General features: G+C 49.1%; 1 protein-coding gene across 1 annotated transcript in view; it reads left to right on the forward strand.

The window, feature by feature from the left end:
- Positions 1-17243, forward strand: part of CLPB (caseinolytic mitochondrial matrix peptidase chaperone subunit B) — a 146616-nt gene that overhangs the window by 108358 nt on the left and 21015 nt on the right. Inside the window, exon 7 of the mRNA XM_036861854.1 lies at positions 11189-11303. Within this exon, the coding sequence (XP_036717749.1) occupies positions 11189-11303 (115 nt within the window). The remainder of the gene's footprint in view (positions 1-11188; positions 11304-17243) is intronic.

Genomic DNA, 17243 nt, shown 5'->3' on the forward strand with positions numbered 1-17243 from the left:
GGAGGCAAGCAGAACTGTGCCATGAGAAAAGGCCGAAGGCAACGGGGCGTCTGGCCCGGAAGGGAGAGACTGCACGTAGACACAGGGACGACTGTGAGGGGGATGGGAGGAGAGGAAATTAATTCAGTATTAGGGCTAGGACAGAGCCAGGCTTAACAGATGGCTGCTGCAGGAGGAGCTCCCTCACAGAGCTGTGACCCAGGGCAGAGGCTGCCTTTAGAGGCTAGAAGACCACTCAGAGCCAGCCCACGGGTTCTGTCACCTCTCAGCTGGAAGACTTTCTCTGTCGTCACCTCTCTGCACTTGATCCCTTTACGCAGTCTGGATTTCCTCCTTCCGAAATGTTCACCTGTCTACTGAGCACCTCCACTTGATTGCTCTGCAGTCCCCTCAGATTCTACCCACGTGAACCACCCTCACCTCTCCCTGGATGTCAGCAGTGTTGTCTTTCTCTTAGTTGCTCAGCATCTCCATGGTCACCCATTCTTTCTGCTCTGCTTTTTTCCTCCAAGCTGCAAAAAACTACCTTTTCAAAATTGTGAGGAAGAGTTTCAGGGGAAGAACACTGCTTTAGACTGGGTTCTGTCTCCCTCTGCCAGTAAGTAAGCAGCAGCTGCTCCTCTCTGAGTTCAGGCCCCATGTCAGTAACATAATGATTCAGGCCTGGAGGGTGCCGAGGCTCCAACCTGAGACCTTATCTCCTGGCTCTTTGTCTAGACACAGGTGACCACCACTCTGATCTTATCTTCCTCCCCTGCTTTCCATCCGGCATCCCCGTGCCACCAGCTCAGCCTTTTCCACCTTCACCTACCTCTATAGTCAGATATGGGCTCTTTATAGAAAATTTGCAATTATAAAAGTCATCTTTCCCATTATGGAAAATTTGGAGAGTAAAATGAGGAGAATTAAATAAGTCAGTACATATTTATGAATGACATCTATGTGCCAGGCTCTCGGCTAAATGGGAAGAAGACAGCTGGGTGAAACCCTCAAGGAGGTCCCAATCTGGTGAGGAGACAGGCAAGTAAAGCATGACACCACTGAGTCATCAGTCCCAGGGAAGCCCAGGGACAGGGACTGTGGAAAGCCAAGGTAGCTTCTAATCCTGCCTGGGAGATCAAGGAAGGCTTCTTGGAAGAGATGTCAACTGAGCTGAATCTCAGTTAAGAACATTTTAGCCTGATAGCCTGACTACCTATACATAACTGCTATTAATGTTCTTAATTACTTATAATAATAGTAGGTACCATTTATCAAGTGCATCTAGGCACTCTGCCAGGTGTTCTAATATATATTTTTTCTAATTCTGTAACAAAGCCATGAAGCAGCTATTATTCCCCGCATTTTACAAATGAGAAATCTGAAGCTGAAATAAAGCAGGTGACTTTAGAAAATCAAGCTATTATTAGTAACTATTGGGATAGGAATCAGATTTCTTCTTATGATGCTACATTTGCCTTTTCTGGACCATATCTATATATATTTATATAAGTGGTCTTTTTTTTTTTAACCTGGTTAGTAGCCTACTGTTTAAACCCCAGGGGTCTCAAACCGGCAGCCATGTTTTCTTTTGCCAACTCAGTTTTTTTTTTTAAATGTGAGTATAATGCCTTAGAGGTTGGAGCGTGGACTCTCCAGCCACAGGCGCCTATTTCCTATTGTATTATGTGCTTGCCTGTCAGACATTTGTATTTCCTACTTGGTCCTGAAGGTGTTAGTTATGATCCTAGTTCCATATTTGGAATCTGCTTTTTCACTTATTATTTCTTGATGGTTTTCTCATTTTAGAATTATCCATAAGCCTAATTTTTAATTTTCTTCTGCCTTTTAAAATGTGTCACTTATCTAAGAATCTCTGTCACCTTAGGTGGCCTAAATAATTTTCTCCTCATGGCTGGTTTGCTCAGTCCTCTCAGCATTCTCTGTGTGCGGAAGCCCCCTTGGGCCCCCTGAGAAGGTCCAGAGGTGGATGAAGCCCAGCCCCTGTCTCCTGAGCTGGCTGTTGGGAGAGGAAGATGGGGAGAGGCAGGCGCTCTTAGCTCTGATACGCACAGACTGACTTGTGCCTTAGGAGGGGTCCACACAGAGTTTGTGGGGGCCCCAGGAAAGCATGGATCACCTCCAGGCAGAATGAGCAGGGCAGGCTTCGTAGAGAAGATAACTGTGATCTCACTTTGAAGGATTTCACTAGCTGGAGAGTTTAATACTTAAAGCTTAGACCATTTTCACATCATAACTAAGAGACGAAGGAGAGGTAGAAATATATCTCTGTGCACACGATGGCAGATAAAACAAAAATATAGGGAGCTATTCCATGATGAATATTCAGCTGAGGGGGACGTGCTGGTGCCAGCCCGCATCTCCACTCCCAGATCCTCACTCCACTGAGACTCACGAGGAATTTATTGCTCATTTTAATCACATCCAGAGAATGAATTGGCAGGAATATTAGGCAGATAGGCCTATCATATATATTTTATTTGCATATCCCAGTGACAGAATCACAAGCACATTTCCTATCTCTGTATTTTTTCATTTGCTTCAGGGGTAGCTGGGGATGCAGTGCTCCCCTGAGCCCCTCATTCTGGGCTTCAAGCCTGGGTGCTCCCATCAGATCTGAAGGAAGCTATCAGGAGAGAACAGGTGAGGTATACAGGAGGGTAAAAGGGTTGTGTTCCTCCTGGCTTAGGGTGAAGAGATATCCCTTCCCTGCCTTGCCCAACCTGCTCCCTGCTTCGCATCTCATTTCGAGAGCCACTGTGCTGCATGCCTGGCTCTGTGCTTGGCCCAGAGGGCCCAGACAGCACCGTCTGACCTTTGTTACAGGTTCTCCATGGGCCAAACACAGCACTCCATGCTTTATGGGGACAGGCTTGTGCTTTCTTTCTTTTTCTTTTCACTTCTTTTTTTTTTTTTTTTTTGGCTGTGTTGGGTCTTCGTTGCTACGCGCAGGCTTTCTCTAGTTGCAGTGAGCAGGGGCTACTCTTTGTTGTGGTGCGCGGCCTTCTCATTGCGGTGGCTTCTCTTGTTGCAGAGCACAGGCTCTAGGTGCACGGGCTTCAGTAGTTGTGGCACGTGGGCTCAGTAGTTGTGGCTCACAGGCTCTAGAGCACAGGCGCACGTTGTGGCACACGGGGCTTAGTTGCTCTGCTGCATGTGGGATCTTCCCGGACCAGGGCTCGAACCCGTGTCCCCTGCATTGGCAGGCGGATTCTTAACAACTGCGCCACCAGGGAAGTCCCTTCTTTTAACTGCTCAAAAACTTTTTGTTGAAACATATTTGTATAAAGTACACATAAGTATACAGCTCACTGTATTTTTACAAGCTGAATATACCTGATCAAGAAATAGGCTATTACAAGCACTCATTTGCATCATACTCCCTTCCAGTCACTACCCATCCCTAAGGGTAAGCATTGTCCTGATTTGTTTTACTTTTACATAATTTCAAAGACAGTACAGCGAATTCCCATAAACCTTCACCCTTAATACCAATTGTCAACATTTTATTGCACTTGCTTTATTACTTATGTATATATAAATAATATAGAGATATATGTATAATTTTTTCTGAACCATTTGAGAGTTAAGTTATATACTCGATACCCCTTTACCCCTAAATACTTGTATGAATTTCCTAAAAAATAAAGGGCATTTTCTTATATAACCTCAGTACAATCCTCAAAATCAGAGCATTAATACTGATTTTTTTTTTTTAACTTTGGGTTTATTTATTTATTTATTTATGGTTGTCTTGGGTCTTCGTTTCTGTGCGAGGGCTTTCTCTAGTTGCGGCAAGCGGGGGCCACTCTTCATCGCGGTGCGCGGGCCTCTCATTATTGCGGCCTCTCTTGTTGCGGAGCACAGGCTCCAGACGCGCAGGCTCAGTAATTGTGGCTCACAGGCCTAGTTGCTCCGCGGCATGTGGGATCTTCCCAGACCAGGGCTTGAACCCGTGTCCCCTGCATTGGCAGGCAGATTCTCAACCACTGCGCCACCAGGGAAGCCCTAATATTGATATTAACTAATCTATAGATGTTATTCAGATTTCACCAGTTGTCCCAATAATTATCTTTACAAGAAAAGAAAATTATGGATCTGAAGCTGGATTCAGTTTTCATGTCTCTTTGGTCTCCTTTATTTTTTTATTTTTTAAAATTATTTTTTTTTTTTTTTTTTTTGGCTGTGTTGGGTCTTTGTTGCTGCACATGGCTTTCTCTAGTTGCGGCGAGCGGGGGCTACTCTTCGTTGCCGTGCACGGGCTTCTCATTGCCGTGGCTTCTGTTGTTGTGGAGCACGGTCTCTAGGCGCGCTAGCTACAGTAGTTGTGGCACACGGGCTCAGTAGTTTTGCGGCTCGCGGGCTCTAGAGCTCAGGCTCAGTACTTTTGGCACACGGGCTTCGTTGCTCCGCGGCATGTGGGATCTTCCCGGACCAGTGCTCGAACCCGTGTCCCCTGCAGTGGCAGGCGGATTCTTAACAACTGCGCCACCAAGGAAGCCCTGGTCTCCTTTAATCTGGAACAGTTCCTCAGTCTGTCTTTCATGACCTTGACATTCTAACGAATACAAGCTGGTTATTTTGTAGACCGTCCTTGATTTGGGTTTGTCTAATGTTTCCTTATGATTCAACTCAGATTATGCATTTCTGGCAAGAACACCCTCTGGTGTTTATTTTCAATAAATTTGTTAGGTAGCCCCATGCTAAAAGTAAGAATATGAAATTTGTGTTTTAAGTCTCATCTTCCTAAATAGGCTCTGAACTTCCTGAAGGCAAGAACAGGTCTTTTCTTATCCCCAGGGTGGAAAGTGCAGGCACTGGAGTTAGACTACAAGGGTTAGTGTTCTGCCTTTATTACTTGCTACCAGTGGGACCCTGCTTTAATTACTTCATCTCTGGACAGTGAGGGAGGAGATCCTCTGAACTCCACAGGGCTGTGAGAATTAGAACAGTTGGTCCCAAATCAAGCAAGACTCATCAGTCCATGTTCAAACTAGTGAGTGGAAGTTTGAGGAGTAACAGGATATTTTCGTAGTCACTGAGTCCCACCCCACAAGGTGCTTATTAATTACAAAGGGAAAAATGATGGAGAAACTTGGCACAGACCACCTTAACCAAGTGATCAAAATTAACATCCTCAGCCACAGGTACAGGAACATCACGTGCCTCCTGATGTGATGGACTGAGGAGAACATAACCCATTTTCTCACCTTAGCCACTCCTAGCGCCTCTTAACCTTCTCTCGCCACTCTTGTCTCTGGATCAACCCAGCTATTTGCAAAGGAATGACATGGTCTGATTTACATGTTAAAAATATGGCTCTGGGTTTCCCTGGTGGCGCAGTGGTTGAGAGTCTGCCTGCCAATGCAGGGGACACGGGTTCAAGCCCTGGTCTGGGAAGATCCTACATGCCACGGAGCAACTGGGCCTGTGAGCCATAATTACTGAGCCTGCGCGTCTGGAGCCTGTGCTCCGCAACAAGAGAGGCCGCGATGGTGAGAAGGCCCGCGCACCGCGATGAAGAGTGGCCCCCGCTTGCCGCAACTAGAGAAAGCCCTCGCACAGAAACGAAGACCCAACACAACCATAAATAAATAAATTTTTTTTAAAAAATGCAAACCTTTAAAAAAAAAAAAATATGGCTCTGGCAGCAAAAGGAGATCAACTGGCGGAGAGGAGAATGAAGTCTAGGATGCTGACATAGTGGTCCTCAAGTCTGATGGGACTGATGCCTGCTCTGTACCCAGCTTTCCTCTACAAGGATGTGGACTCTGAGCTAGTTCAAGAGACTTTCAAGTCCCTTAGGTGCCCCTCTTGTCCCCCAGTCTCCTCTCCTGTCTGCTCTGTATTTCCCAGGCTCCTTTGTTGGAACCCCTGGGCTCCTCTTGTCATCACCCCCCTTCTCAGGACTCTTTCCATCATCCCACACCCGCCAGTCTCGTCTGTTGCCCCATGGTCCCCTTTGTTGGCCTCTGCGCCCAGTCCTCTCCGTCCCCCACAGCTTCAGGGCATGGTAGAAGCCTTGACTATGATATAAGTTGGGGTTGGATCAGGGAGTCAGGAGGGTGGGGCATATCTGAGTGTGTGAGCAGCCAGTGGCTCTGCCCTGACCTCCCACAAGAGGCAAACTGCAGCTTGGCCTCTCTTCTCTTCCCTCCTCCATGCTTATCCTGTTCTTGTCCAGGGTCTCATTCTGCCTACCACCCCTACCCTAGCTCCTCTCTCAGTGAACGTACTACCAGGTTTATTATCAGACCTGTTCCTGAGGAATGCCCAACAGTAGGTGTGCTGCCATACCCCTTCTCCCTGTAACCCTCCTCCGCAGAGCCACTCTGCCCAGCCGCCCACTTCCTAGCGAGAGCCCAGCTAGGTTTCGCCTCGGCCTCCCAGGCCTTTCCTGTAAATGCACTCAGAGCCAGGAGGGGTGCCATATTAAATCAAGAATGATGGAAACCAGTGGCCATGATTATCCAGCCGAGATGCAGCATAGGGAGCTGGTTGCTGCTGGCTCCAGGTGAGGGCTTCTGAAGCTAATTGCATGTGGCTTTTATTAAGAAGATGATCACTCCCCCGCTCTTGCTCTCCTGGGTAGCTTCTTGGGCCTCTCAGCCCAGTGCCCCCTACTTTTGTAGGCTGGTTCATTTAACCTGTCTTCTCCTCCAATGGAATCCTGTCAAAGCAGGGCCTTGACCTCAGTCCCTGTAGCCTTTCTCCACATTTCCTCAGAAAGCCGGGAACAGCAGTAGCCCACATTCATAGACCCTTACCAAGTGCCTTCTCCCATCCTTCTCTCTCCTCTCCCCCAAATAGAATATATACAGACCAAGTGTTTTCCTTTCCTAGGTTCTTCCACTGGTTAGTTTTCCACAAGCCTGAACTCATAGCTCATGCCTTAAAAAGTCATTCATTCATTCAACATATTTTTTAATATAAACTCTGTGCTAATAAGCATTAGGAAAAGAGCATGAAGCACTAACCTTCTACCTGGTTTAATCCCATTGTCCTGTACATTTTTTTTTTTTTTAAGTGTACAACTCAATCCATTGTCTTTTTTTTTTTTTTTTAATTTATTTATCTATTTATGGCTGTGTTGGGTCTTCGTTTCTGTGCGAGGGCTTTCTCTAGTTGCGGCAAGCGGGGGCCACTCCTCATCGCGGTGCGCGGGCCCCTCATTATCGCGGCCTCCCTTGTTGCGGAGCACAGGCTCCAGACACGCAGGCTCAGTAATTGTGGCTCACGGGCCTAGTTGCTCCGCGTCATGTGGGATCCTCCCAGACCAGGGCCCGAACCCGTGTCCCCTGCATTGGCAGGCAGACTCCCAACCACTGCACCACCAGGGAAGCCCGTCCTGTACATTTTTATCAGAAAGTCTGATCCAGTTTCAGAAGTTTCTCTGAGGAGATATATAGGGCTTCAGGCTGGGAGGGAGTATGCTAGAGTCAGGATGTGCTCAGATTTAAGCCATAGGTTGAATCTTTCCCAGTACCATCTAGAAAGCTCCTGAGAAACCAGCCAGATCACAGTGCAACCTTTCCCCCATGCTCACCCCCATAAAAGTCAAGAACCCTTTCCCATTGCCCAAGAAAATAACAGGAATACTAAGATAACCTAAAATCATGACAGTGAAGTCGAGTTATAGGAGGTAGAACTATTTCCCTGAAGAAGACTTAAGGAGGCCATGGTGGCCGTACCCAAACCGACAAAGTGGCGGGAAATGCCATGTTAGGCTTTGCCTGTAGCAAAGGAAAAAAGATATGTTTTGTGAGGCCCCACAAACTAATAGATGGAAAGTACCTAGATATGGAGTTCTCTACTGCGTAAGGAAAATTGACAGGCAGAGCTGAGCCACCCCAGACAGTAGAGGCGTCCTGAGAACTCAGTTGGTGTTGAGACTGTACCCTGCAGACCCAGGGTTCCTAGGGGGAGAAGCCTCAGGAGCCACGCTGGGGCAAGTGGGGGCATCCAAGTGGACTTGGCCTCTGGCTTCTGCTTAAGCCGGAGCAACTGTTCCCCTTATCTGTGGGCTCCGTGCAGATTAAATTAGTTAAAAGGGTTCCAGCACCAAAACAAAAACAAACAAAGAAAAAAGGCACTGGGTTAGATAATCAGTCATCAAAATGCAGCAAAGGAGAAGTTACATTTATCAGAGGCCTGCCACGGGCCAGGTACTATGCTGGCCACTTGAGTCTCTCACGTAGCCACTTCTACATACACATTTGCTGTATGCCAGAGACCTGCCAATTGTTTCGTATACATCACCTCACTTAATCCTCACCAGCTTCCCACAAGGATCCTGCAAGGTAGGTGTGAGTACCATCACCGTATTAGAGATGCGGAAACTGAAATTCAGAGAGGTGAATTAACTTCCCCAAGGTCAGCTAACTAGTAAGTGGATTAGGTGAGGTCTAAATTCACATCTTTCTGGAGCAAAGCTGCTTCTTTCTGCCACACTGTGTGCCCCACTGTGAGCCAGAAGAGGAGTCAAACTCCAGATGGGGACTACTGTAAGAATTCAGTGAGACACTACATATAAAGTGCTGAGTACAGTGCCTGGCACACAGCAGCTGTTCCACAAACGGTAGTTACCTCATTCGGTTGGCAACATGTATTGACTCCTTCTGTGAGTAGGGCCCTATGCTAGGTGCTGGAGCTATAGCGATGAATAAAACATGGGCTTTGTCACTACGGACCTCATGTGTGGAGTAAGCAGACATAAACAGTCAGTTAAATAAGTGCTCTGGAGGTCCCGGGGCCAGGGCAGCAGTCTCCTTAGACAATTTGGTATTTAAGCTGAGATCACTTAGAGGTAGGTGGGAATAGAGAAGACTTTCGTGCTGAGGGAGCAGTGTGAGCAAAAGGCCCAGAGGCAGGAATACCCATCCCTGAGGGGAAGTGATGAAACAGACCTAACAAACCCTCGGAGGCCAGCTTCCTTCTGCAGCCAGACTGACTGTGAGCTGGCCAGGCCGCTGGCCAGTGCTGTACCAGCAGGTATGTGTGCATCTCACCATCAGAGCCTTCCACCCCAGTGGACTCGAGTGCTGAGAGGGGCTGGGTGGACAGGGAGGAGGAGGCAGATATATGGCTGGAGTCGGCAGAGCCAGGTGATGTATGTGGCGCCTGAGGGAGCTGCATGATGACGCGCTGGATTCCAACCAGCAAGTGTTGCTCCGCTGGGATCGGCGCCGAATTATTGCTCCATATGAAACCCCAGAACTGATGGGAGCTTTCAGTTACAGACTGATAGCAACAGCCGAAATTGGATTGTTTGCTATTTATTTTTTTTAACTTCTGTCAAGGTCACTACCTTAACAGGAAAACACTGCCCAAGCAGCAGGTATTTTTCATCCACTCTCCCTGCAAGAGCAATCTGCAGCCACAACTTTTGTGACAGGGCCATACCTTGGCAGCTCGCTTTCTAGAAAGTTGTCAGTATTACAGGGGCCCTAGGGGAAAGAAGCCTCCTGGAGACCCAGGTCTTTCCATCCCACTTCAAGACCTGCTTCCTTCCCCCACCCTCCATCCCCTGGCCTCCATAAATGCTTTATCATCAGACCCACACACTCACCCCTCCTTGCCCAGTCTCCAGATAGTCCCACAGCTCCCACCTAGCCCAGTATTCCAGCTCCTTCAAGCCTCCTGTCTCCCAGAATTGTTCCGTGCTTTATGTATCCTTCCCTTCTCTGTACTCCTACACCACCCAGTCTAGCTGTTAATTTCTCTTTATATCTGTCATCAACTTCATTTTTGCAAATACTCACCAGATGCCTCCACTGTGCCAGGACCCGTGCTGGGAATAGCAGTGAGTAAAAGGCAGTGCCTACCCTCAGGGAGCTCATAATTGATTTGGAAGACAGAATCACGAACATGCAACAAACTGGTTTTCAAGTAATTTTTTTTTTAGTGATAAGTACAAGGCTAGAAATAGGCACACATGCTTTGGAACCATGAGGGAAATGGCTAATTCTGCCTGAGTAGTATTTGTGTACAGACCCTGCCTCACCTCCCGTGCCCAACTTTGAGCTCCCTGAGAGCAAGGCCTGGCTCTCCTCTTCTCCCTCGCAGCAGGACCAAGCTCGGGCCTCCTCCGTCTGCCTTTTCTGAAATGGGCCAAGCCGGAGGCCAGACACATGCCAGGCACTCAGCATCATCTAAACCTCCCAGGGGGCAGGGTATAATCCTCCTCCTTCCACCTGCCCCACCTTTCCATCATTGCATGCACAGGGCCAGGCACACAGCAATTGCTGAATAGTTGTGTTTAATTGAAATGCAGTATCATTGAAGTAGAGGGTGTTCGTAGCTCTGGTTTAAAACCAAAATGGTTAAAAAAAAAAAAAAAAAAACCAAAATGGTTTTCAAGAGGATAAGTGGAAGACTTCCCTGGTGGTGCAGTGGTTAAGAATCAGCCTGCCAATGCAGGGATCACAGGTTTGAGCCCTGGTCTGGGAAGATCCCACATGTCGTGGAACAACTAAGCCCATGCGCCACCACTACTGAGCCTGCGCTCTAGAGCCCGTGGACCACACTACTGAAGCCCGCACGCCTAGAGCCCGTGCTCCGCAACAAGAGAAGCCACCGCAATGAGAAGCCCATGCACCGCAAAGAAGAGTAGCCCCCGCTCACCACAACTAAAAGCCCGCGCGCAGCAACAAGGACCCAACACAGCCAAAAATAAAATAAATAAATAAATAAATTTATAAAAAAAGAAAAAGAGGATAAGTGGAAAAGGAAAGGAACCTATATTTGTAAGCACTCAGTGCACATCAGCCATGATGCTAGGCACATTCTATATACGTTATCATATTTAATCCCCAATTTACAGAGGAGAAAACTGGGCAAAGTAACTTACTCCAGGTAATAAGCACCTCTTGTAAGTGATAGAGCTGAGATTCGAACCAAATCTTCTGTCAGACGCCAGAGTTAAGGGTTAATTTACTAGCAGTACTTACTAGCAGGGTGAGGCAGGACCCCTGAGCAGTGGCCACCCGAGGTAGGGAGATGAGGTGAGGCCTAAGTCGAGGGGCAGGGGAAGGACTGGGCCAGCCTCCAGTGGTCATGAGCCAGAGCTGTGCATCAGGACCCCCAGAGAAAAAAACCTGTGTTTTTCCCCCCTGGGTTGGGGGATAGAATGAAACTAGGATCCTCCTGGGCCCAGCACCCCTGAGCCACCTTCCCTCTCTCCCCACAGTACCAAGAGAAGCAGCGGAAACGTGAGGCCGAGGAACGGCGCCGCTTTCCCCTGGAGCAGCGGCTGAAGGAGCACATCATTGGCCAGGAGAGTGCCATCGCCACAGTAGGTGCTGGTGAGTATGTGAGATGCTGGCCCACACCAAAAAGGGCGAGGAGGCTCGCGGTCTGCCACAATGAGGTGTAGTCCTGCTGTCTCCACGCTGGGGAGAAGTGGCTAATAATATTACAACATAACATTTGTTGAGTACTTCCTATGTTCCAGGCAGTGTTCTAAGCTCTTTGCATATGTTGTGTCATTTAATCTTTACAGCAACCCTATGAGGTTGGTGCCATTAAATTCCTCTTTTACAGATGAGGAAGCTGAGACAGATCACTTCAGTAATTTGCTCAAGGCTGCTTTCGTATGCTTTGAATTTAACTCTGACCTTCATCTGGTCTACTGCCCCCACCCCACCCCCATTTTTCAGGTGGGGAAACTGAGACCCAGAGAGGAACAGGAGTTTGTCCATCACTAGTAATGTATCAGTTGAGCCAGAACTAGAACTTTTATCTTCTGTCTCCCAGCACAGGACTCTGCCACACTTCAGTATAATTTGTCAGCAGCTGGCTCAATTTTGGGGAAAACATTCTGAACAAGTCTTGAGTGCCTTCTTCTCCACCTCAGAAGTTCTTTATGTCCGATACTTTGACCCCTGGGAGCTAGACTGCCTGCTGGTGTAACTCCTAATCTAATGGTCCTCCTCCCCATGCAGATCCCACTAGAGAGATATATCAAACTGAGATTCTGCTCAGGATGGTGGCCTCACTATTGTTCCTCTACTCAGGTGCATGACTCCCTGAGGGTGACCTCAGACAGGTGAGGTAAGGTCAGTGGAACCCTATGCCTGGCTTAGACAAGGGGTATTCCCCAGGGCAGTGGTTCTCAAAGTGGTCTCTGGACCAGCAGCACCAGCATCCTCTGGGAACTTGTTAGAAATGTAGATCTGAGGCCTCAGCCCAGACCTATGGAATAAGAAGTTCTGGCAGAGGGCCCCAGAAATCTGTGGGTTTTGTTTTTTGGGGTTATTTTTTAATTTATTTATTTTTTTGGCCACGCCATGCAGCTTATGGGATCTTAGTTCTCCGACCAGGGATTGAACCCAGGCCCTCGGCAGTGAAAGCACAGAGTCCTAACCACTGGGCCCCCAGGGAATTCCCCAGAAATCTGTGTTTTAACAGGCCCTGCAGGCAATCTGATGCTCAGCTCAAGTTTAAAAACCTCTTTCCGGGACCTCCCTGGAGGTCCAGTGGTTAGGACTCTGCGCCTCCACTGCAGAGGGTGCAGGTTCAGTCCCCGGTCGGGGACTGGGATCCCGCGTGCCACGTGGCTTGGCAAAAAAAAAAAAAAAGAAAATTAAAAACCTCTTCCCTATGATGTCGTGGTCAGTCCCACTCACATGTTGCATCTAGTGCTGCATCTAGTCCCACCAGATGCAGCCCAGCGACTGCCAACGCCAGCACCAGATTCTGCTTGCCGGTAAAAAGAGATATGAGTCTGAAATTGTGGTGCCCCTCTGGAACATTCTGGAGTGGCCTTGTCAGCCCTAGGAAACCTATTAGAGGAGTCATTGAACAATGAAAGCAGCCACCCCTGTGACACACCAAGCCCAGCCCAATCTCCATCATCCTTACACACCAGTGGGACTGTTAATTTCTCTTTATATCTGTCATCAACTTCGTTTTTGCAAGTATTCATCAGATGCCTCACACACCAGTAGGATCGTGAGCCCCTCATCAGGGGCCTGACTATCAGTGAATAAGAGGAGCCCATAGGGAATTCCCTTGTGGCTCAGTGGGTAAGACTCCACGCTCCCAATGCAGGGGGCCCAGGTTCAATCCCTGGTCAGGGAACTAGAGCCCACATGCATGCTGCAACTAAGAATTCACATGCCACAACTAAGGAGCGCACTTGTCACAACTAAGGAGTCAGCAAACTGCAACTAAGGAGCCCTGGAGCTGCAACTAAGGAGCACACCTGCCACAACTAAGGAGTCCACATGCTGCAACTAAGGAGCTGGCGAGCTGCAACTAAGGAGCCCACCTGCTGCAACTAAGAGGACCCAGTACAACCAAAATAAATTAATTAATTAAAAAAAAAAAAAGAGGAGCCCATAGACCAGAGCTGCCTCACCAGCTAGAGGTCAGAAGGCTGCCTGCAGGCACACACAGAAGCCAGGGAAAGCTTTTATGAATACACAAGTTCCTGCTACTCAGGCCCAGACCACACCAGGCTGCCCTTTTGGGTCTGGATACAGACAGCCACCCTCAGCCACCACCTTGGAGGTGGCAACACCCCACTTTGTGTCTGAGGTAGAGGGGAAGGAGACCTGGGAGCTCTTGAGTTGAAGAAGAGAAGGAGGAGGAGCCCATGGGAGAGACAGATGACCTAGCAGAGATCTGAGAAAGCATATCCTGCTGGAGTCTCATGTCCACTTGGGCCAGAACTGCAGCTGCCATCATGATATTTTCCCCCCACTTCTTACACAGCCCTTTCCTAGCAGGTTGTCTGCTCCTCTTACCTTCTGCTACTCACTAGCTTCTCAAGCCCATAAGCTATGAAGCTCCCAGAAGTAGTTGGGGGGAGAGGGAGGATCAACCAGGGCTCAAATCGTAGGTGGGCCACTTACCAGCTGTGCAACTCAGGCTGATCATTCAGCTTCTTTGAGCGTCAGTTTCCTCATCTCTGTACAGGGGAACCAAATCCAGGACTGTCGGACTGTAAAGCACATGCTCCTTACAGTATGTACCAGATAGCACTCAATAAAATTTAGTCCCCTTCCTCAAGATGTTTACCACCTAGGGTTGGGTACTGTGCTCTATAGGTCAGGCCCACAGTTATTTCCTTCAACCTGGGACTTATCCCTAGTCCCAGCCCCAGACTGGCCTCTTCCCCTGGTCCTACACCACCTTGTCTGTCCCTGCCCTTGGCCCAGAGCAGGAGTAGATGATTCCACTCCCCACCTCCTAGGAGCTGTCAGAATGTCTGCCCCGAGTGCTTCCTTCTACCCAAAGCTCCATTCTGTCACCCGAACTGCCTCAGATCTGGAGGCAGATCTTTGTCCTGTGGTATGTAGGTTGACCCTGGTATGGCTCCAGTGATGATGGAAAAGATACAGAGGCCGTGGATGGCCTGGGCTGCGGGGTTGGTATGTTCTCTTCCATTTGTAAGGCAGTAACTGTGCACCCACCTTGCTAGAGGCCCTGCAGCCAGGGATCACACTGATAATAGATTGTGTTCGGCTACCAACTCAGGTGAAGCATGAGGCACTCTTTGGGTTGGAATTTGTGGCAGGTAAGCAGCAGCCAGTGCCTCAGGACCTCAAGACTGAAGTAGGTGCAGGAGAGGGAGGCGGATCTAGAGGGTAAGCCAGACCTCCCTGGGTCCTCTAGGCTAGTGTCAGATGTGTGCTGGGGGCTGGCTAGGTGGAGCCTGGCACCCCAGGGGTACCACGAGGATGCGCAGGCAGAGAAATGCCGCAGAATGAATTGATTTGATAAATGGCCATTTATTACCCTCACGAATTGACTGAAACCAATTTCGGTCACATCAACCCCTGGTAAGTGCTGGGATATTGATTTGTGCAAAGTAATACAGTGAATTTATCAGTGTGATCCCCAGCTGCAGGGCTTCTAGCAAGGCTGGCGCACAGTTACCGCCTTACAAATGGAGGAGATAAAGCACCAGCCCCACAGCCCAGGCCCCCATGGCCTCTCTGGTCTTCTGGGGTCACTGGAGCCAAAGCAGGGCCAACCTACAGACCACAAGCCAGAGCACTGACATTGAAAGTGAGGCTCTCCATCCAGAATGCAGAGCCGTTCTTGATCATGGGGAAGGGGAGGATGCCTGTTCTATTGGGCAGACCTCCTGGGAGCTCAGAGCCTCTGTGCCCCACCATCCTCAGAAACGCAAGCAGTTGTCTATTCAGCCCATTCAGAGCTAGACTCCGCCCCCCTCCTCCAACCCACCCGCCTCCCGTGTTCCTATCTCAGTAAAGGCACTACCGTTCCCTGGTCTCCTAAATTGAAACTTAGGTGTTTCCTTGGTCCTTGCCTCCCCCTGACCCCTCACAGCCCATCAAGTTCTATCATTGTAACTCTCTGTTCTTCTCCCCTCTGTTCCTGATACCACTGCCCCAGCTCAGGACCTCAGTATCTCCCACGTGAACCAAGCAGTGGCCTCCTCACTGGTGTCTCTGCCTCCTTTTCTTTCCCTATTATCACTTCTCCCCAGCTAGAGTCAGCTTTGTAAAGTGTAGGGGGAAAAAAAAAACCTGTTTAAGATCTTTGAGTGGCTGCCCTAGCCTGGCATACAAGGCCCACCCCTGCTGCTCCCACTCCTCGGTTGCCCCCACCCGTCCCCACTTGGCACTGCACAAAACGGCTGCTCCTGCATGTGCTCTGTTGATCTCCTGCCTGCATTTGTTGATGCTGCCCTCTCTGCTTGTAATTCCCTTTCTTCTGGCCCCTTCCCCACCCCAGCCCTGCCCGTCTCCCACACTCGGGCTGGTTTTTACTTAGCCTAACTCAGTTCAGGAGCAATAGACTGTAGACTCCTGAGGGCAGAGACCATGACTGAATCACTTTTGTTTTCCCAGTTCCTGGCACAGCGCTCTGCTCGAAGTAGATGCTTAGTGAAGTTTGTCAAATTAATTATTTTGGTATGGCCCTTTGTCCATCTCTGTGATGTGCTCTGAGGAAAGAAGAGAAGCTGTAAGCCTGCTTTCTAGTTGTTCACAAGCATACTAGGAATGTGACTGTAGCAAAATAGTTAATTACAACACCCGTACTACTCAGCCTTTGACCCCTTTTCCCCAGACCTGCTCCAAGAAGCTTTTTCTGGGCAGCAGGTCATCCTGCACACCCTGTCGCTCCCTCTGACCAGGGGCCTGTCCCCAGAACCCATTGCATCTGGTCCCAGTTGACTCCAGCCCATGAACTCCCCCGGGAAGCTCTACCACCTTGACTGCTCTTCCAAGGTCTGGCCTGAATTCAGAATCTCAACATCAGCCATGTGCACACAGTAGGCGCACCATCCTGTCTCGTGCTCCACGTCCCTCTTTGACTAATCCAAAAATGTAATCTTCCTAAGCACTGCACCTTTCTGGACCCTCCCTTGGAGTCCTGTTTCTAATCTGAGAAATACATCCAGGTCATCCCTGAGTTGTAGAGAGGCAGTGACTGATTTAGAAAACTTCTTACAGTTCCACTTCCCCACCTCACCACTCCAGGTGTCCCTCCTGTGCGCCTGTTGTTCTTATTGTCTGGACTGCCCTGCCCTTCCACTCACCTGCCAGGACCCTCAACACCCAGGCCTCCTCCAGGAAGCCTTCCTTAGCCCTCCACCTGGGTGCAGGGCCCTTTCTCTGGGCTTCCTGTGGACATCTTTTTTTTTTTTTTTTTTTTTTTAAAGGCTCCTCTTTTTTTTTTTTTTTTAAGATTTATTTATTGATTGATTGCTATGTTGGGTCTTCGTTTCTGTGCTAGGGCTTTCTCTAGTTGCGGCAAGCGGGGGCCACTCTTCATCGCGGTGCGCGGGCCTCTCACTATCGCGGCCTCTCTTGTTGCGGAGCACAGGCTCCAGACGCGCAAGCTCAGCAGTTGTGGCCAACGGGCCCAGCCGCTCCGCGGCATGTGGGATCCTCCCAGACCAAGGCTCGAACCCGTGTCCCCCGCATTAGCAGGCAGACTCTCAACCACTGCGCCACCAGGGAAGCCCATGTGGACATCTTTTTAAACTGAACTTACCACATGGCATCGGTTTGTATGTCTTTCTCCCTCCCAAGGTCAGGAACTACCTCTCATTCAGGTCTGTTTCCCCAGGGTTGGTACACAGGTGTGTAAAAGGTTGAACTCAAGTGAACTCAAATGAACAAAGTCTGAGACCTTCTTGACGTTCTGCCTCTCCTCAGCACAGATTCTGATCTCAGCCTCTTTCTGGAAGGGTGTCAGTCTTCCCTTCAGGGATCCCTTACCTCACAGCATGCACACAGTAACATATAATGGGTGGGCTCAAC

The sequence above is a fragment of the Balaenoptera musculus genome, chromosome 8 (assembly GCF_009873245.2).
Source record: "Balaenoptera musculus isolate JJ_BM4_2016_0621 chromosome 8, mBalMus1.pri.v3, whole genome shotgun sequence".
NCBI lineage: Eukaryota > Metazoa > Chordata > Mammalia > Artiodactyla > Balaenopteridae > Balaenoptera > Balaenoptera musculus.